This window comes from Archocentrus centrarchus, chromosome 1 (genome assembly GCF_007364275.1).
Source record: "Archocentrus centrarchus isolate MPI-CPG fArcCen1 chromosome 1, fArcCen1, whole genome shotgun sequence".
NCBI classification, from domain to species: Eukaryota; Metazoa; Chordata; class Actinopteri; order Cichliformes; family Cichlidae; genus Archocentrus; species Archocentrus centrarchus.
In genome coordinates this window covers 31,864,026-31,886,147 of record NC_044346.1, presented here as the reverse complement: position 1 = coordinate 31,886,147, position 22,122 = coordinate 31,864,026, and the positions used below count along the sequence as shown (strand labels likewise).

The window sequence follows — 22,122 nt, the reverse complement described above, 5'->3', positions numbered from 1 at the left end:
CAGCTGTAGACAAGCTGCTCCTCCAACATACTGCTGCATAGAAGATGGCTGATGCCACTACAGAGTCATAGAAGGTCTTCAGTAGTGTCCCCTGCACTCCAAAAGACCTCAGCCTTCTCAGCAGGTAGAGTCTGCTCTGACCCTTCCTGTAGAGCGCGTCAGTGTTATGAGTCCAGTCCAGTTTATTGTTTAGGTGAACACCCAGGTACTTATAAGAGTCCACTATCTCAATGTCCACTCCCTGGATGTTCACCGGTGTCCGTGTGGTGGGTCTGCGCCTGCGGAAATCCACCACCAGCTCCTTGGTTTTAGCGGCGTTGATCAGGAGGTGGTTCCGCTGGCACCAGTCCACAAAGTCCTGAGTCCACTGTCTGTACTCTGAGTCATCCTCACCTGTGATGAGGCCAACTATGGCAGAGTCGTCAGAGAACTTCTGCAGATGGCAGCGTGGGGAGTTGATGGAGAAGTCTGCAGTGTAGAGGGTGAAGAGGAACGGTGCCAGCACAGTTCCCTGTGGGGCCCCCGTACTGCAGACCAGCCTGTCAGAGACACAGCCCTGTGTCCTCACGTACTGTGGGCGGTCAGTGAGGTAGTCCAGTATCCACTCGGAGATGTGGTGGTCCACTCCTGACAGTTCCAGCTTGTCTCTCAGAAGTCCTGGCTGGATGGTGTTAAAAGCACTGGAGAAATCAAAGAACATGATCCTCACAGTGCTTCCAGGCTTCTCCAGGTGGGTCAGAGCTCGGTGCAGGAGGTAGATGATGGCGTCATCCACCCCGATGCCAGGCCGGTAGGCGAACTGCAGCGGGTCCAACGAAGACGACACCATGAGGCGTAGATGGTTGAGGACCAGCCTCTTGAGGGTCTTCATTAGATGCGATGTCAGGGCTACCGGCCTGTAGCTGCTAAGATCCTTTGGATGTTTGGTCTTTGGTACCGGTACCACACAGGAGGTCTTCCACAGTTGTGGTACTTTTCCCAGCTTCAAGCTCAGGTTGAACATGTATCCCATGATGCCACACAGCTGATCTGCGCAGCACCTCAGGAGCCTGGAGCTGATGCCGTCTGGACCAGCAGCCTTTCGCACCTTGATTTTACGTAGCTCCTTCCTCACATGATGAGTTGAGAGGGACAAGATGGAGGTGGGGGATGGGGGTTGTAAGATGGAGTCCTCAGAAGTGAAGGGGGTGGGTGATGGCTGAGAGCTGAGAGGTGTGAGGTCCCAAGAAGAAGAAAGGTTGGCAGTCATTAAAGATGGTGGGGCTGACAGCAGGGGGGACTGGGCTGGGGGAGGGGTGGGTGGCTGGTCAAACCTGTTAAAGAACTGGTTCAGGTTGTTCACCCACTCTAAGTCTCCCACAACCCTAGGGCTTGGTTTGTGGCCTGAAATTGAGTTCAAACTCCTCCAAACCCCACTGATGTTGGTCTGCTGTAGCTGGTCCACCATCTTCTTCCTGTAGATGTTTTTTCCATCCCTGATTTTCCTTCTCAGATCCTTCTGCACGGCTCTCAGCTCCTCCTTATTTCCTGATCTAAAGGCTCTCTTCTTCTCCTTCAGGAGAGCCTTTATTTCAGAGTTGATCCAGGGTTTGTCGTTTGAAAAACACCGTACCCTCCTGGTGGGCACAGTGTTTTCCACGCAGAAATTGATGTAATCAGTGATGCAGTCCGTGATGCTGTCGATGTCCTCCCCATGAGGGGCACAAAGCTCTTCCCACACAGTGGAGCTAAAGCAGTCTCTCAGAGCTTCTTCAGTCTCCTCAGACCATTTCTTCACTGTGTGTGTCACAACTGGTTCTCTGTGTACCAAGGGTTTGTACACAGGCTGGAGATGAACCAGGTTGTGATCTGAGCCCCCCAGGGGAGGCAGAGGTGATGAGCTGTATGCCTCCTTGATGTTGGCATACAGTAGATCCAGTGTGTTGGTATTCCTGGTGTGGCAGGTGACATACTGGGTGAAGGTGGGGAGAGTGGAGGACAGGGAGACGCGGTTAAAGTCCCCTGAGATCAGAAAGAGGGCCTGTGGGTGCTGTGTTTGGAGTCTGCTGGTAGTAGCATGGAGGACATCGCAGGCTGCAGCAGCGTTAGCAGAGGGCGGCACATACACAGTTATCACAATAACATGTGAAAACTCCCGAGGAAGATAGTACGGCCTCATGCTAACAGCGAGCAGTTCAATGTCCTTACTGCAGAGCGTCTCTTTGATGGTTAGATGTCTGGAGTTGCACCATCTATCGTTCACAAACACAGCCAGACCCCCGCCCCTCTTCTTACCACTCTCCTTGGTTCTGTCGGCACGGATCAAATGAAAGCCGTCCATGTTTATGTGTGAGTCCGGGGTTAGCTCGGTTAGCCACGTCTCCGTCAGGCACATGAGGCTACTCTCCCGGTAGCTCCTTTGATGTCGCGTTAGCGCCGCCAGCTCGTCCACTTTGTTGGGAAGAGATCTCACGTTTCCCATGATGATGGACGGGATGACGGGCCTGTACCTTCTCCTCTGGCAACGACGACCTATGCCCGCACGTCTCCCGCGTCTCTTCCTTCTCAGTTCGCGGGGAATATCAAGTCGTTCTGCAGGAGTAGGCACAGCGGAGCTCCCGATGGAGATCAGCTGGTCCCGAGAGTAAACAATAGGAGCGTGGCCCCTCTCGCAGTCTCCAAACATAAACACCATAAAAAGGGTAAAAAACAAAGTTTTCCAGAAAAAAGTCTGCTCCATCATGAGGAAAAAGAGCAGAAGATACAGAAACACAAAAACACATCTAATACTAAACAAAATGAGAAAAAACACGGAATGAGTGCGGAGCTGCTGAAACTGGCTGCCTGCTCGCGCTGCGCCGGAAGAAGTATAAGTTATTATGTATGTCTGTAAGCCCTTAATCAAGAAAAGGGAGCATATCAACATTTTCATAAGTGGGGTTTTCTCTGTGCTTTGATGCAACATTTCCTGCTGTTCTGATGGTGTACATGTTAAAAAATTATGTTAATAATTAAGGTAAATAATAATTCAGTGTCCCACCCAACAGCCCCAGGTCAGTGGCTCAGAGATTTACTGGCCCATGTATATTTTTACAGGCCTACAGAGAGAGAAAAGAGAAAAAAAAAAAGAAAAAGCTTTTTAGATTTTAAATATTAACTTTTTTATTTATATTTTCTAAATCTATAATCTATTAATCTGAATCCACAAGATAATGTTTCTAAAGCCTTGAAATGATTATGGTCTAGGACACCCCATGTCACCCTTTAGATTCACCGCTGCTTGTTGCAGGTATCACTGAGACAGAAAGCGGGACGGCTGCCAACAGCCTTCAGCTGCCTGATTTATAGATCCCATCAGATTAAGTTAAAGACTCATCTGTATAATTTATTTCAACTTCTGTAGCTTTACTGTAGGTTTTTCACTGTGTAAAATAAACGGTTTGGAGCAGCTACAAAGTTTGCTTTTCTTCACCTTAGAGCCTGTTGAACAGCTGGTTTGATGAAGGACTCCCACCAGTTGTTTCCCAGTAAAGGTTTTAATGGTGAGATTACAGGAACAAGCGCTGCTGTTTTGGACGCTTGAAGAGTGTCGTCTTTCACCCCACCTGAGCTCACTGTCTCGGTAATGGCTCGGCCTCTGCGCTTCGCCGTGTGTGTAGACAGACACTGCGGCTGTTGGCCTACACGGGCTTAATGTTGTAATACTTTTTATTCACACACATGCTCCTTGATACGCTTCTATTGCAGATCTACAGGGGTTGGACAATGAAACTGAAACACCTGGTTTTAGACCACAATAATTTATTAGTATGGTGTAGGGCCTCCTTTTGCGGCCAATACAGTGTCAGTTCGTCTTGGGGATGACATATACAAGTCCTGCACAGTGGTCAGAGGGATTTTAAGCCATTCTTCTTGCAGGATAGTGGCCAGGTCACGACGTGATGCTGGTGAAGGAAAACGTTTCCTGACTCGGTCCTCCAAAACACCCCAAAGTAGCTCAGTAATATTTAGATCTGGTGACTGTGCAGGCCATTGGAGATGTTCAACTTCACTTTCATGTTCATCAAACCAATCTTTCACCAGTCTTGCTGTGTGTATTGGTGCATTGTCATCCTGATACACGGCACCGCCTTCAGGATACAATGTTTGAACCATTGGATGCACATGGTCCTCCAGAATGGTTCGGTAGTCCTTGGCAGTGACGTGCCCATCTAGCACAAGTATTGGGCCAAGGGAATGCCATGATATGGCAGCCCAAACCATCACTGATCCACCCCCATGCTTCACTCTGGGCATGCAGCAGTCTGGGTGGTACGCTTCTTTGGGGCTTCTCCACACCGTAACTCTCCCAGATGTGGGGAAAACAGTAAAGGTGGACTCATCAGAGAACAATACATGTTTCACATTGTCCACAGCCCAAGATTTGCGCTCCTTGCACCATTGAAACTGACGTTTGGCATTGGCACGAGTGACCAAAGGTTTGGCTATAGCAGCCCGGCCGTGTATATTGACCCTGTGGAGCTCCCGAAGGACAGTTTTGGTGGAAACAGGAGAGTTGAGGTGCACATTTAATTCTGCCGTGATTTGGGGAGTTTTATGTTTTTTGGATACAATCCGGGTTAGCACCCGAACATCCCTTTCAGACAGCTTCCTCTTGCGTCCACAGTTAATCCTGTTAGATGTGGTTCGTCCTTCTTGGTGGTATGCTGACATTACCCTGGATACCGTGGCTCTTGATACATCACAAAGACTTGCTGTCTTGGTCACAGATGCGCCAGCAAGACGTGCACCAACAATTTGTCCTCTTTTGAACTCTGGTATGTCACCCATAATGTTGTGTGCATTGCAATATTTTGAGCAAAACTGTGCTCTTACCCTGCTAATTGGACATTCACACTCTGCTCTTACTGGTGCAATGTGCAATTAATGAAGATTGGCCACCAGGCTGGTCCAATTTAGCCATGAAACCTCCCACACTAAAATGACAGGTGTTTCAGTTTCATTGTCCAACCCCTGTATTTTCAGCCACAAATGTGGGTGAAATGCTCACCTTACACGATGACACCTGAGCAGTAGAGATTTGTGGATTAAATGAAGCATCAAAGCAAAAAAAAATTTGGATCGGGGATTTTTCATAATTGAGTTTTTCGATGAATCATTGCAGCCCAGCAAATTACACTTGTTTTGGTGGAAGACTAAGATACGCTGCTATAAGTCAAGAAATTCTTGATAAATGATCAAACTTAAACCAGCTTCTCCAAAAGATCCTTCTCCTCAGTTTAATGTGCTTATCTACTGTTTACTGTTCATTACTATTTCAAATTCTGGTTTGCTTTGTTGAACATTTTACTTGTTATATGTTGTGGTTGTTGTTCTTTTTATTAGTAGTATATTACCTTCTATAACAAAAGATTTTTCCAAATATGGGACAACTAAATAAAGCATATTCATCCTTTTACTGTTACAATTTGCTCATTATTGTCATATTTTTCTCCAAGCTACAAAACATTTGCTGTCATTGTGTTATTGTTAGTTTCATTTTAGCTCAACATTACTTCTAATATTTCTATTTTTAAGAGCTGCAGCTGCAGATACCACAGCTCTTCAGCCATAAGTTGGCCTTAAAGAAAACCAATCTGAGCCACAGAAAGGGAGAGATTTGTACATCCAATCAGACATATACACAGGAAATTTAAGAGGAATTATATCTACACAAGAAATTATATTAACAGACTAGAGGGTGTTTTGAAAGCTTAATACCATGATTGCAATAAGCCTGAAAGAAGACGCACAAAGATCATTTTGCCTTGGTGCAAGGCCACATTCTCAACTCTTATTAACTTCCAGATTTTCACAGACTGATTAAAACATATTTGTGTTGGTTTTTTTTTTTTTTTTTCCCCCAATACGCTTCATTAACACCACAGAAATAAAACTGATACTATTTTGTAATCAAGTACTGGTCCACTCTTTATTCCTGACACTGTCTAACATCTTTGAAAAGCATTAAGTATTAAACATCAAACTAACTTTAAGCATTAATTCAACGACAGTAAATTAAGAATGAATGTCGAGTGGCTTCATTACACACGACTGAGCATGACTTTGATAAAGTTTCTTTGAACAGAAAACGTCACAAAAACTAAGTCGAATGAAGTGTGTTCATCTCTGAAATCCAAATGATAACAATGAGCATCTAAAAAATTACTACACAAAAATACCTTCTAATACACATGTAACACACTAAACCTTACTACAAATTTTCATGCTGATACAGTTTTTCAAACATGTATTAAAAAAGACAGTCATTATTCTTCCTGCTGTTTTTTTTTTTCCATTGTGAGGAATGTGCTGGGTTTTTTTTTGTTTTTTTCCCCCCACAGTGAGGAATGTGTCTAATAAAGGCTAAGCTGCCTTTCAATCGCTATAAAAGAGGATGATGTTTCAGTTTAAGACGTAATAAGAGCAAAGTGTGGAAATACCAATTTAAGCACTTCAGGCATAAAGGTAATTGTCCTGGTGCTGAACCTGTTTAATTCAGTCACTTTAATTATCTAAACTCTGAGCAGCTGTAGAAGGTAATCCTTTTGAAACAGGAACATAAGATTATAACAATTTCTCAGCATTCGCAGTACAAACGGATCAATCTATAACCAGAAAAAGTGGATAAGGATTTTGAGATGTGCATGTAAGCAAAACAGTCACAAAGGATTCAGGTCACAGACTCACTTGTACTCTGAGGGAGCCGGGGTGTCCAGGCCTTTGCGGAAAGTGCCTTCAATCTCTGCTGCCAGAGAGTCCATGGGGAGCACTGAGGCCAGTGAAGTATACCGCTGCACCGTGCTGTTCGGCAGGCTCTTGTTTCGAAGATTTTTAATGTCCTCTCGGGCTTCGCGGAGCATGTCCTCACACTCCGAGTACTTGTCCTGCAAGTCCTTGAGCTACAGACAGGCAGTGACAAATCAGTCAAATACAAGAGGACTTGAGTTAAGCTTCTGCACATCCACAGAAAGGTGTCTGCATGTAAAGAAGAATTTGATAATAAACCACCAGGAGGGTCTCAAAATCTATTTATCTGAGGCTGAAAATGGGTTTCTGTAAACACCTCAAACTCTGCATCTGAGCTCATGAAATCATTTTAATCCAACTTCAAATAAGATGCTGAAGATTATAAAGTGAGTCCCTTACCTCGGATTTCAGTTTTTGCTGGCTCTCACGGGAGGCACTCAGCTGTTGGTTCAACTCCTCGTTCTCATGAGTGAGCTAGAGGGAAAGAAAACAGATTTAAGGAGGTTTAAGGACAAGTATTATAATATGACCTATAACAAAAATCGTGTGCATGCGTGAGCCTCTCACCCCTTTGCAGCGGGCCTGCAGGTCAACGATCTGAGCGAGCAGCGAGCTGATCTCCTCCTGCTGTCTGAGGCAATCCTCCACTTTCCGTGCTAGCTCTTCCGACAAGTCAACCACCTGCTTATTGGCGGACGCTGAAACACACGAGTCCCATAAATGTCCTTGTGCTTGAGTTATAATTACTAATTACTTCATTGACTGAAACAGGAGTGTAACACTTACAGAGCTCGTCCACACACACCATCATCAGCTCCTGTTCTTGCTCCTCATAGTTTGCCGTCTCTGTTGAGAGTTCAGTGGCCTGCAGAAATAATGCCACATATCTTATTAATAATCAATTATGATGTGATACTGAACTGCAGTGGTGAAAGTTTGTGTGCACTGTGCAGTGAACAAAGAAACGTTACATACTCTACTATAAATAAAGTCAAACACATAACCATAAAGAGTAAAAGAATTATTGATTATATGTCAGGAAATTTTCTTTAATTTCAAAGTTGCAAATGTTGCTGTATACCTCTAATCTGAGTTTGCGGTTCTCCTCCTCTAAACTTTTCAGTTTCTGCTGCAGGAAGTCATAGTGGATGAAGTTGCTCAGTGAACTGGATGACTCATTCCTTTTAATGCTAGATAAAGACAGAAATGCATCTATGTTAAATAAAATCCAAGTTTTTAAAAGAAATTATAAGAAAAGTGAAGAAAAAAGTGATCAAGTATGAAGCACTGTATAGACAGTCAACAATTTTTTTAACTGGGTATAATTAACACCCTCAGAAAGTATAAACATAGATCCCTGCAATGAATGTACATTAACAGAGAACAATAATACACAGTAATAATGATTAACTGCTGATGGGGAGGGTTTTACTAGCTGGAGACAGTGAGAGGATCAGTAGGGATGTTCTGGCGTATGCATAAGCTCGAGCTAGTGAGCAACAGTATGAAACAAAATCCTTTACAGGGGACATTCACCATCATAAACATTGAGGGAACCGTTGTTGGTACCGCTAAATTATAGCAGGAAGTTCACTTAAACTACTTTGTGAAAGCACTTTGGAGCATAAATTACAGTTTTTTCCTTAAAGATGAAAGTATGAAATACATCTATATTCATCTATATATCTATATCTGATCTATATATCTATAACAGGAAACATGTGCTCGATGTGTTCTTAACAAACAAGAGGACTATGTTCTGGTGCAACAAATCTTACTTATGTTTAAAGTAAGACTTATAAACAATATACAAACCTTCATTTCTAAATGAACTAATACAAACACCATATGTTTTCATTCTACTGAACAATTTGCCAGCAGTTCATCATCATTCATCAGCCCCTGTGTATTACACTTTATATGCATGCATGTTTGTCTACTCACGGCGACTGTGACTGAGCGTTTTCGATCTCCTCAGTGCTTGCATAGAACTGAAGGAGGTCATCTCGCATCGAGAGCTCATGGCGCAGTTGAGCAATCTAGAAAACAAGTCACGACCACTTCAGCTCAGGATGCTGTGACACAATAAAGATCCAATATTTTGCTCTGACTGTACAGGTGTGTATCATGAGGTTTTCTTTTTACCTCCTCCTTTGCAATTTCAAGCTGTTCATCCAGCATTTCATTGCGTGATGTTAGTTCTTGGTTTTGCTTCAGAAGGGACTGCCCAATCCGTGCTGCTAATTCCAGATCTCGCTCTTTCTGGAAAGTCATAAACAAATAAATAAACAAACAGAAGTATGTTTATATTTTTTACTGTTTTGATTACGTAAATGCAGTTTAAATCAGAAAGTTTAAATCCGTTGTGAGACCAAAATGTATCTACTATATTTATCAAATAGGACTGAAAGGGGGGGAAAAAACTACAGGAAATGGTCACAAACAGTGATGATCTGTGAGGCAGATTATTTTAATCCTCTTAAATCCCATTCATCTGCTGTGCGTCTCTCTCTTACCTCCTCCAGCAGGTGGGTGACTGCCTTAATATCATGATATGTCTTGGTGACCTGGCCAACTCTGTCTGATGACAACACTGAGGGAGGGAGGAGAGAGGGATTTGATGAATGGAGAAAGAGACAACTGTAGATGGCAATGGAAGGGCAATGCAACAAATTAACCATGCTAACAACAGGACGGGTTAAGTTTATCTAGACAACTCGATAGCTTTTGTCACTTTGATCTATTGCTATTTCTACTTTACAAATACCTTTAATAAGTTATGCAATATTATGCTGGCCAGACAATTCTTGCCCGATACTGTTAAATCCCTTTCCTTTTGATTTTCTACTCAAAGTTGCTGTTTTTGGTTTGCAACTTCAAGTCTAAAGACCATAACATCTTCACATGGTCAGCCACATACTGATCCTCTTAGCTTGATCCTTTTTAGCCCAGATAAGACACCACTAAAGACCTCGTTCTCCTGGATACCAATATAGGTCTATGTGTTGGAACTACACGTAGGCCTATATTGGTAACCAGGAAAGGATAATGCTGACTGGCTATTGACCTATAACATTTGTTTACATCCTGTAGAAAAGTGGACATAAACAAGAAAAGTCAATAAGGATTAATTAGTCAGTGGTTTGGGACAGTTCAGACAGATTTTAAATTAAAGTCATTCAGGTAATAAACATTTCTAATTTGCTACCATTTTAAGTTTCAACAGGTCATTTTTTCAGACACTGACTAATAAGTACAATATTGTGGTTTCACTTTATGTATTTCTTTGTAATAATGCCTGCAACTGTAGGTATTGTTTCATGGTACTCCTCATTTGTGTAAAATGCAAATATACAATCTTTTAGAATCTGCTTACAGATGTGCAGACAGTGGCTAGATTAGCCTGTGATTCTGTGAATGACACCACATACAGCATTTCTAAACCAAAATCAGTTACATAATCTTACTTCAAAAGAAAGCTTAGCTAAAGAGATGGGAAGCCGCCATAGATTAATTAGACTGAGGTCCTGAATTTGGCCTACAAACACAGTGATTGGATAGCTGTATCAGTGTCTAATCAGCCTAATGGAAGGAACCCAACCTCATTGTGGACTGTACTGTAGCAATCTGTACAAGTACTTTGCTAAGCAGATTAAAGAAAAAATTAAAACTTTATAATTTTGTTGAACATTTCTCAAGCACAGAAATGGACGTCATGTGTCAAAGCCATAAAGTTGATTCTAGGGCGCAGAGATGACAAATGATGCTTAGCACCCTCTGAATTTAATGCTCACTCTTGGCTATGTAACAGGTCAGCTGGCAGGATAGTATGTTTCTCTCAAGGACACTGCAGCAGGACAAAAGCACTCCACTGAATGATAAATCTAGCACTGTTGGTTAAGCCTGCATCCGAAAAGCCAGGGCAGACAGTGCCTTGTTTTCTAATGGCTTGTATTAAATTCCAATATCTTTAAAACATGAATAAAATCAAACACGTGTGTGTTAAAAAAAAAATCCTGAAAATTAATCTGCTAATGAAAATAATTCAGTGTTCAACGACAGACTTCAAGGTCAATAATACTCCAAACAGGAAAGTAAACTACAAATCAGCACAGTGATGCAAGTCTCCTTGAGCGCTAAACGGCTAAAAGTGTAATGATCACAATGCAGTCTATAAATTAAAAAGGTTAATCAGATAATAGTTTAACTTCCTTAAATCCTATTGTCCTGAAGGTGCAGCACCTGTGCTAAAAGCAAAGTGTGCAGCAGGACTGCTGACAGGTGCACACTTTCATTCACACTCGTCTAAAATAAGATCCAGTCATTCACGTTAAACCAGCAAGAAACAGAGCTCCGCTTTACATTTTATTATCTCATATCAGTGGCTACAGGAACATTAAAGTGAAGTAAGACTGCTGTGTATTAATACACCCCCTTCAAGTCTCACTAGCCAAAAAACCTGATTTATTTCCTCTTAACCCAGCTGCTATAGCACAAAGCAGATCAAGGGAAGAGGTTCCACTGTGCCAGCTAGAAGGTTTTGGGGTCTAGGCTGAGCTAAATCCAGGCAAGTACAATGAAGTGCTAGTCTAATACTGTTCCTTAATGACTTAGGTACACTTATGACGTCTGTTAAGTCGTGGGGATCAGACAAATGTGGATGAGCTCCAGGAATAACATTCACAGTGATCATTGATCTCTATTGTTCTGAAGGATATTTGTTCTGACCATTTGACAAGACTGGCAGGAGCAAATATTTGCCTCGCAGCACTTCCTAATGTACATTTTTAATGCAGTTTAAACATGTCAACAACTTGAGTTAGAATATAGGTCACTAAAAAGAAATATATGGACTTACATTTGTGGATAACATTTGGACTGCACCCTTCATTGTTTCAGTATCTAATGTGATAAACACACCCACACAACATGCAGCACAAGCCAGAAAAACAGCTGTAAATGCACATAAAGTGCCCATGTCACTGGTGCCACCCACATGCCCACTTGGATAAGAAAACTCTATATGCATTCATTTATAAAATACTGCAAGAATTTTAAATTTGTACTGGCATGCAAAGCAAGGAAATGCCCTCAAATTATATTGTAAAACTTCCCTGTTTGGCATATATCAGTTTAAATTGGCATATTTAAATGCACTAATCACACTTAGGAAAAAGCGAAGACTCCTGACATTGCAGGACTGGAATTTGGGCAACAGCACAATTAATGCACTTGCAGTTTTTGTTCCTCAAAAGCAAAACTCATTTAACACCAGTCATTCATAAAATGACCCAATGGGGGGTTTTTTTTGTTCGAGTTTTTTTTGTTTTGTTTTTTTTGCAGGAGGAAGAAAATCTGTAAAACATATATACTGTAACATTGCACTCATACAATAAAAAACAGCCTTAAACAAAAAAAAAAAACACAAATTGAAGTTGCTGCCAATTATCACTGCTTATATGTATGAACGTCTTGGTTATGCTGCTGCAGCATGCGTGGAGGTGCAGTGACCTTCATAACACTAAGCGGCAACATTGAAACTGAACATATTTACTAAACTTTACACCTTTTGGTGCACTTTAATTTTGAACTAAAGCTTTTAGCAAGGCTGCAAAAAACAAGCTTTTATTGAAGGTTAATCTTCATTTGCATGATGTATCCTCAGTGACATAACTGCCCTCTGCAGTATATGCAGCACACCATTAAATATTAAAGTGCTTAGATAACAGGGACTGTGACAACGCAATGTACCACAAAGTACACCACAAATCTCTGACGTGCACTTGACCTTTCCCCTTTTACTCTTTACTTCTACATTTTCTTAATTCTATTTTCTAAGCGTGGGCTCTGCAGAACAGGATCAATACAGTCTGATGCCCACCTGCCTTTTCCTGCTCACTGTCACATTATGCACATCTCACCTTGTGTCACCTCCCTGCAAAGGTTGTCGTTGTTGTTATTGTTATTGCTGTTGTGGCATATGTTCTCCTCCACTATTTCATCCACACGACTGGAAGTGCTCCTCTCCTCTTCTTCTCCCTCAGATGCTGAGGAGCTCCACACTTCCATGGTGATGGAAGAAAAACTGCTCTCTGCATCTCCGTCCATGGGTAAAATCCCTCTTTCTACTGCTTCTACTGTCTGTCAGCTGTTCTGTGACACACCATTTGTGTCTCTGGCATGAATCTGCTGGTGTGTGTGTGTAGGGGAAGAACGATATCAACTAGGCTACGTGAGTGAGTGTATACGCCTCTATTTGTGTGTGCATGAGAATCTGAGCTGCTTGGTGTTAATATATAATCCCTCAGACTGTAAGGGCCATCTGTCGTCACGCCTGCCTGCCTTCACCTGGCCACGTTGGACTACCGGGTAAGAAAAGAAGGGAAGAAGAGGAGGAGGGATAAAGGAAGCATCAAAGTCTAAATGGCAAGCCAAAAAAAAAAATTATATTAATCATGGTCAGCAATTATTAAAATACATGAGTGGTAAATGACTACAACAGAAAATAATTCTGGTTAGGGGATCTGATGCAGTTTAAGGGGATGCTGCACAAAGCCCACCCACCCCTGTAAATTGAGAGAGATGGTTGCTTCCACCCATGCAGTGACTGGTCTAATTCTTCTCACATACGCAATACCAGCTACAGAGAGGGGCTCTGCGTAATACTGGTGCAGGCAGAGCCACACCCACCCGACAGGGGTCTGATGGAGGCGGTAACCCCTAAATTTAAATACTGAGAATATGTTTACACAGATGAGAATCTAAAGTAATTATTTTCCTTGGGACAATCTTTAATAAAAATACTACAGATATTATGAGTGTTGACGATCCACAGTGATTCTACAATCCCTCATAATATTCACTGTCCAGTTTGTCCAGCTTGTGGTTTCAGCTGTTATTCCAACCAAAGCAGTTTCTTACAATCAAATATTTATCTCCTCATTCATTTTTCACCCACAAACTGACTGTCTGCAGGTCAAATGCTGCAAGAGACAGCAGAGACAACTTTTGCCATCTGAGCGATCACATTCACGTGCAAGCATTTGTTGTTCCCTGAAGAACGCACATGGATTACGTGCAAATCCTTCGAAGGAATGGTTCAACCACTAGAAGTTAATAATCACTTCACCAACATAACTAAAAGGAAAACAGATGGTTATAGGGAAGAAATGATTTTGTGGACTTTGCCTACTGTACAATAATAAAAATGTGACAAGTGCTTCAACAGCCAATAACAAAAGCAAAGCAGTAGTCTAGCACTTTGATTTTTAAAAGAACAATCCTGCACATATATTCCTTAAAGGACGCCTTATAAATTTTGAACAACAACTTGATAACATCAAATAGCACCTTTGTGTAGCTCATTGTGTGGTTCTGTGTTTACTAAGAACCAAATGCCACCGATACCAGTCTGCAAACTGAGAGCTGATATCACCGAGCTGATATGGGATATATTTATACAGGGGAACACCCTGGAAGGTCGCTTGCCACCTCGTTTTGCTTCAGAGCACCTGGAGTAACACCGTGCACAATAATCACATAGTGCTCGTTTGTCTGGTTCTGATAACTTTATGATCATTAATCATGAAACGCTCTACCGGTAGTCTGCCAAATCCCAACAACAAAATCAAACATGCTGGAGAACAAGGTTTCTAAGTGAACCATAGAAGTGAGAAGTGAGCTCCTTTTGCTGCACTGCATGCCTGAGCCCCTTCATAGTCATTTACCATGTATTTCTTGTTAAGGATCAGTGGTTTTGTGAATCATTTTTGTTATTGTTGGTAGCATTTAAAATGTCAAATACTTCTTTGACAAAGCAGCTATGCTACTCAGGGTTTATTTAGTTCATAACTGCTTTCATATTAGGTTATGCAATTACATTTCCCACACTAAAAATTTGTATTTATTTCAAACGATGTGAAGCTGTGGACTATAAAACAAAAACAGAGAACTGAGTGGGCTCGACACCGCTAAGGAGCCCTTACGCTTTGATCTATTATCGTTCTATAAATATTGATTAAACAACTTAAACAACCAGTGGTATGTCAAGATTTTACACAATGAGGAAATATGCAGAAATTTCAACAATAGTGCTGATCAATATTTAGAAAGAGATTAAATCTCAATTTTATAAATGACTGACAGGATATATATTAAAGCAGTGCAAGCCTGCAAATAAAACACAAAGAAATAGCACAGAGGAGGAGGCTGCGAGCTTAAGTAAAGAACTCAAACACCACCATATGGCACTTGCCAAAAAGAGACACTGCAGCATGGCACAATCTGCATGGGTCAAGTTAGTCTGTCCTGTTCCATATAGCAATACGTGAGTTGGCATCATGTAGGTACAGCCTTAGCATTATGAGGACACAAACATGCAATCCTATTACTATAAATCAGGGTTATAGGGACAGAAGGTTATCCAGAATGAAGTTTTGGCTACAAAGCATAAAAAAAGCAAAGCTGTTCCTTAACCCCCTTAAAAAACTAGAAGGTAATAGGGCATTATTACAAATTTAGTTTCATACATAAAAAGATTTGTTACAAAGTGTATAATTTTAGTGAATGCAAAACTTAATACCCCAAAGGACTAAAGAATAGACTCCTAAGACTCCCTCATCAATTCTATTTTAAAATTTGAGACCAGGTCAACATGCTTCAGGATAGTCACTAAAGATGCTGAAAATGATCAGTCATGCAGCTACCTTACAGTAGTTCATGCTGACTACTGGACAATGCACATGCGCTTGGGCCCATCATGTACATGTGCCACACCTGGACACACACACGCAGATTTTCATCTGGCTTCCGTAACAGTTGTAACAAGTTTCTTGTTTAAGTTTGGACACAACCTCCGGTCAACCCACAAGTCTAGACAACCTATGCATCTGATTTTAAATACGTTCTGGATTCCTGCAGCAAGTGTCTGCCAACATTGTCTTTGCGGTGATGTCAGAGTCGCCATTAGGATATACAGTTTACTGAGCTGCAGCATAAACTCCTTAAAAGCCGTGATCGCTTAACCGGATTGGTGACATTTGACATCTGTGATTCACAAATGTGTCACCTAAAAGTGGTGCGTGCGTGCGTGCAAGAGAGACTAAGTGCACAGTATGACCAGAAAGACAGAAATCTTGTTTTATTTCCTACTAGCCAAATTAAACATTAAGAAAAGTGATGACCATATATCACAGATAGTTCATATTTGCTGTCATGTCTATAATGCAATTTAATGGATGTCATATGTAATATTTCAAGTTTAAAGACTTAAAAACTACTGGTTTATACCACTAGTTAGTTTGTCCAGTCAATCCTTGATCACAAAGAATAAATGCACTAAAATGTGGCTGTTGATCAGGATGTAGAGCAGGATGTCTACCAATTGAAAGGTCGGTGGTTCAATCCCCAGCTCCTCTAGTCTGCATGATACTGAACAAGTCATTCCTGATGCATCCATGTGTATCAATATTAGGTTAAAAATGTTTAGGCATAGAAAAATGCATTTGTATGAATGGGTGAACAGGGATTGTACTAAGAAACCACTGAGTGCTCAAATAGAGTAGAAAATGCTATGTAACAGTCCACATATGGCAAAGAAATATTCATCAAACTTGGTATTTCTTATTGATTTTCCAGATTATTATTGGAAATTGCAAACAGAGATTAGCACCAGGCGAAGGACAAAGTTTATAAACCATAACTGATGAAACACAGTAGTGCAGCTAACAATCATTCTTCTGAGTACTGTCCTCTTTATAGCCTAACCAAGCAAAAAAAACAAGAATGTGCTTTGTGTGCTCTAAAACTACTGACATGTCAACTTTCACTTACTACGTGGACATGTGCACCTTCACATTTATGGTCTTGCCTTCCTTTTTGCAAAGCTAATACAAAGCTAATGATACAATTCTTAGCCAACCATCAAAGGAACATATTAATGTTCAACAAGTCTTACAACTTCACTCAGGCAAGCTTGAAAACAAAAGGCTAAAAATTAATGATTGATTGGTTTTACTGTTGGGATGGCTCCTACATTTTAATTCTTACTTCCTTGTGAAGATACATTACGTGCGATGTTACACTCGCTATGTTTTAAAGGTAAAAACAACCACAAGGAGCTGAAGTCACTTTTAGCAAAAATGCCAGCAGTGAAACATTTTGGAAGATGGAGCCCAGTAAAAAGGCAGCAATACAACAAGAGGAAACACTAGAATTTACCACAACTCAAGTCACCCATCCTTAAATTCATTATATCAAAAATCATTTGTGAAACATGAAGTAGAACTTATTTTTGCATGAAATCCATACATACTACAGTTTGTTACGATGCAATATAAACTCACCACTGCATAGATATAATCGGATTAACTACAAACACGCAGTTATAATTTTCATGTCTTTGCTGAGCTCAGTGAATACAGATTTGGGAAAAAGTAGATGAACCTCTGTGGTTACAACTTCCACAAAAGGTACGTTGATTTGAGGGCCCATTTTCCATACTTGGATTAACGTTTTAGCAGGATTACAGCTATTGTTGACGATCTGGTGTCATCCTAGAATTACCTGTTCTCTGAAACTGTTGTTTGGTTGGTTGTCAAAGTGACATGTCAAAGGTCAAACCTCCTCGGAAATAGGTTCATGAACATAAACAAGATTAGATGACGGCCTTAAATGGGTCCGTTTCAAAGTATCCGCTCGACCGGGGATATAGCACTCCTGTGGAAGGAATGCACTGATAATAGGGAAACCCTTTCAAATGGAGATAATTTTGTATGATTGTAAAGATTTTTTAGAAGATTCTTGCAGAAGGTTTCTTTAGCACACCCTGATTCATTAGAGGCACACTACTTCAGAGAAAAATTAGCATATGCAAATTATTAGCACGCCACACGAGGAGCTGAGTGCGATAATGTTTCCTGCTACTCTGCCCTCCAACATTGTGTTAAATAAATTAAAAAGAGATTGGATTGTATAAAAGTCTAAGAGATAACAACCTAATTGCACAGTCCTTTTCAGTTTACAGCCCAAATTCCTACATTCTAGTCTAATATAATAGGATGTTCATTTTATGTATTTAGGTTCCATTTAGAGTCAAAGAGCAGGACAAAACAGAGTATGCTCATTGAATTTCCTTGTTGAACATCACTTCGAAGCTGATGGCTGGTCGCTTGCAGACATTCTAGGCTCTAATGCATTTACTACTAGGTCATATGTCAAGCAACCATATTCTTTGCTCTCACTGGTAGCTGCTGCAGGTGCTCGCCTGGAAGATTATTTTTGGTCCTGCCTATTTCCTGTCACCAGTGGTTATTTCTCCCTTGAAGTCGCGGAACGTCATTCATTTTCTGTGGTCTCTGGTCGCCACGTCAGTGTGAATCAATTCCATTGTGTATGCAGCTTAAATTTAATTTTAAGGCATAGAAAAAGAGGTGTCCCTTTCTGTACCCTCTAAAACTGACTGATGGATATCTTGGTAGATAAACTCTTTAACCCAGTTAGTATTTCCCTGTTTTTTCCTCATTTTTTTTTCTTTTTTCTTTAAACAACAGACAACATTAATTATATTAAAAAAATACTACATGCCCATTTGAAAAATATGTCTGGATTTAACTTTTTGATCCTTCATGTGCCTTTTTTTAGTTTTATACTGTTTTATAAAGTTTCTTTAAATTTTTTTTTTCCTCTTTTGGCTGTAAAGCTTCATTTTTATATAAAAACTGCACCTTCTGTTTTGTGATTATTCCAATCTTACAATTGCTGATCATGATTTCCAGCATTGATATAAATGTATATCCATGTATATACATATACATATATACACATTATATACATGTGTACATTTATATACATACAGTACCAGTCATCCATGCATATGAATAGGTGAGTGTGTCCAAGTGAAAAAAAGATGCAGCAGGCTAGTCCATTTTGCTAAAATTAATTGCAGCAACTCAAAATGGTACTCAGTTTATATAGCCCCCATGTGTTTATATGCATGCCTCCTCCAGCAGCTTTCTGCATAGTCTTGCCACATGCCTCCCCAGGCCATCATTGAGTCACCACCAAACCGGTCATGCTGAACGATGTTGCAGACAGCATAAAGTTCAGCATAAAGTTCATGTCTGTCATACAGTGTATCACAAAAGTGAGTACACCCCTCACATTTCTGCAGATATTTAAGTATATCTTTTCATGGGACAACACTGACAAAATGACTCTTTGAAAGGTAGTCTGTGTGCAGCTTATATAACAGTGTAAATTTATTCTTCCCTCAAAATAACTCAATATACAGCTATTAATGTCTAAACCAGCAGCAACAAAAGTGAGTACCCCCCTAAGAGACTACACCCATAAATGTCCAAATTGAGCACTGCTTGTCATTTCCCCTCCAAAATGTCATGTGACTCGTTAGTGTTACTAGGCCTCAGGTGTGCATAGGGAGCAGGTGTGTTCAATTTTGTAGTACAGCTCTCACACTCTCTCATATTGGTCACTGAAAGTTCCAACATGGCACCTCATGGCAAAGAACTCTCTGAGGATCCTAAAAGATGAATTGTTGCTATACATGACGACTGTTATATAAGCTGCACACAGACTATTTTTCATTGTGTCAAAGTGTCATTTTGTCAGTGTTGTCCCATGAAAAGATATACTTAAATATATGCAGACATGTGAGGGGTGTACTCACTTTTGTGATACACTGTATGTGCTCAGGGTGAACCTGCTCTAATCTGTGAAAAGCACAGTGCACCAGTGGTGGACCTGCCAATTTCTGGTCTTCTGGAATCTCAACCATGCTCTTAAGACTGTGCAGTTTTGATGGAGAATGGTTTAAAATTCCTACTTATCATTGTGCAAGTCTCATAAGCAGCTACAGGAAACACCTCAGCAAGGCTGTTGCTGCTGAAGAAAAATTTGAGAGTCCACTTACTTTATCCAGCCTGGACTGTGAGTGATTAATTAGCTTCAATAAAGACAAGAAGGTACAACTGTCTGTGTTGTATAGTTCAGTCAGAGTGGACATGAAACAGTACTCACGGAAATATTTGAGGGTTTCCTCAATCTGCTCATATGTGAGTCCCAGTACGACCTCTGGTGGCACCAGGGGAGTGTGCAGCCAATCGTCATTGTCATATCCAAACACACTGTCTGCTCGAAGAGTGTAGTTGGGTTGACCTTCTGATAAGAGGCTCACTATCTCCAGCTCTGGCAGGTCTGAACAAAGGTCTGAGTGTGGGGAGTATTTGTGTGTGCGTGCATGTTTTGTATGATGATTGATGAGTGTATAGATTTATGTAGGACAGAGGAAAAACAAAGAAAGGAAATGGACATTAAGAACAAAAGCAAAGCCAATGTCACCTGCTATAGCACACTGCCCTCTACTGACAAATAATTGAACCTACAATGCTCTCCTCCTAATAAATAAGCACCAAGTCAGAATGAACTGAAGGCATATGCAGACTGCTTAAGTGAAGTTTTCATTCATATATTTAGATGGAGTACTCACTATTTTAAATCTTTAAAAAAAAAAAAGATTACCTACCAGTTAGCGTAGACACATCATGGCAGGGCCGTCCCATGTCACTATAGTACCCCTGTGAACCAATGTTAAGAGGCTGGGGGTCCACACCCAGGGACCCCGGCGCCTCCCCCTGCCCCTCATTGAGGGAGAAGGAGAACTGGGTGTCCAGATGGGCCTGTGGAGACCAGAAGGGAGGAGAAAGAGAAGAAAGAGGAGAAGAAGAAAAGGGAGGGAAGGCAGGGTGGGACAGCTTGGCTGGGTCTGCGGGGTTCAGGGTGAAGGTCAACTCAGAGCCAGGTGCCCCACTCAGAGACTCAGACCCCCCCCCCCCTGTTGCTCAGGGAGACAACACAGGCATCCAGGGCATTGGGCTCTCACTGGGACTGAAGGTAATGACTACAGAGAGGACAATGCAAAGAGGAAGAGAGGGAAGGAAACAAAAGAGTAGAAACATTAGAAGGTGTCACACGCAGTTATCTGCATGATACTATTACAATTACACTGCTGAATATTGTATACATAGTACTGTGAAAAAATATTTGCCCCCTATCAAAAGGTTTGGATAGCCATTTTCTCTTAATAAATAAAATCATTATTTAAAAACTGGATTTTGAATTTACTCGGGTTATCTTTGTCTAATATTGAAATTTGTTTGATCATCTAAAACATTTAAGTGCAAAAAATATGCAAAAAACTAGAAATCAGAAAGGGGAACATACTTTTTCACAGAACTATACAATTTTATATACATTAGTACATGCACAGACTGCTATATGGTGTAATGCAGGTTTTGCTTTCAACTCTACAGATATATAAATATATATAATAATATATGCTACACAAGAGATAGAGATATTATTGTTTTGCATTCACTCTACAGGAATACAGTGGAGGTTTTTATTTTTTAAATAATGGAACAGAAGTATAATAAAAATTAAGTATAAAAGAAAGTGCAGGTTTACTTTTTTTGGGGGGGGGGGGCAATTGCTGAACTTGTTTTCTTTGCAGAACTTTTTAACTATGTAAATTATTGCATCCCAACATTGTTTGTTTTGATTAAAGAGTCTTTCGCTATTAATAAAGCAAGGTCTTGCCGATATGTGTTGCAAGGTCACAAAGACAAAGTCACCACCACCTGAAGCTTCACAATGATCAGGAACAACCTAAAATTATGCCACATTCATATGCATTAGAGCAAGAGCTAGTGAATATTACTTATCCTGTAGGCCAAACATACAGAGTTCAGTGTTTGTGCATAAGATGTCTTATGTTAAAACTATTATTTGAACATCTGTTATTTGAGGCACTTTGCAAGAAGCTAATTTTATTACTTTGTGTCCCAGAACTTATCTGTCCAGATACTAACTCAACCCTCCTGTCTGAGTCAGTCTGAGCTATAGCTGGCTGATGTGGGGAGACTTCCACACAAACATTTTTAACTGTGTGTCTGTAGATATTAGAAATATTCTCACAGAGCTCAAATAGCTTGTATTTAGTGCTATCTTATTTGCAAATAATGCATCTCTCATTAGTTGAAATCATATATAAAGGCTTCATGGTTTACCCAGGCTGCTAACAAAAGGACACCTGATACCTCAGCCAAGTTATTGCAGTCAATAAAACATGTTGGCCAGAGGGCAAAGGCTTAGATCCAATTAAAGCAACAGCTACGAGCCTACCAGTTCAGCTCGGGCATATGTACATGACACAGCTCAAGACTACAAGTCCACCCATCAGACACACCTGTCTGATTACACATGAATTAAAATCCCCCTGGCATGAGTATCCCTATCACCACCCCCAGCAGAGACCCCGTTTCTCTTTATCCACTTTGG

At 40.8% G+C, this 22,122-nt stretch overlaps 1 protein-coding gene across 7 annotated transcripts in view; it reads right to left on the bottom strand.

Moving 5' to 3' along the window:
* Positions 1–22,122, bottom strand: part of hap1 (huntingtin associated protein 1) — a 38,737-nt gene that overhangs the window by 5,994 nt on the left and 10,621 nt on the right. For 5 of the 7 annotated variants that reach the window (XM_030729442.1, XM_030729450.1, XM_030729492.1 and 2 more), the window contains exons 3-12: positions 20,309–20,683; positions 19,804–19,992; positions 9,285–9,361; positions 8,914–9,030; positions 8,713–8,807; positions 7,850–7,958; positions 7,555–7,633; positions 7,336–7,466; positions 7,168–7,242; positions 6,709–6,920 (exon numbers count right to left, since the gene is read on the bottom strand). In XM_030729442.1, the coding sequence (XP_030585302.1) occupies positions 6,709–6,920; positions 7,168–7,242; positions 7,336–7,466; positions 7,555–7,633; positions 7,850–7,958; positions 8,713–8,807; positions 8,914–9,030; positions 9,285–9,361; positions 19,804–19,992; positions 20,309–20,345 (1,121 nt within the window). In that variant the 5' untranslated portion in view covers positions 20,346–20,683. Of the gene's footprint in view, positions 1–6,708; positions 6,921–7,167; positions 7,243–7,335; positions 7,467–7,554; positions 7,634–7,849; positions 7,959–8,712; positions 8,808–8,913; positions 9,031–9,284; positions 9,362–12,689; positions 13,089–19,803; positions 19,993–20,308; positions 20,684–22,122 lie in introns of those variants that run through there. The other 2 variants (XM_030729467.1, XM_030729458.1) reach the window with 2 other exon arrangements.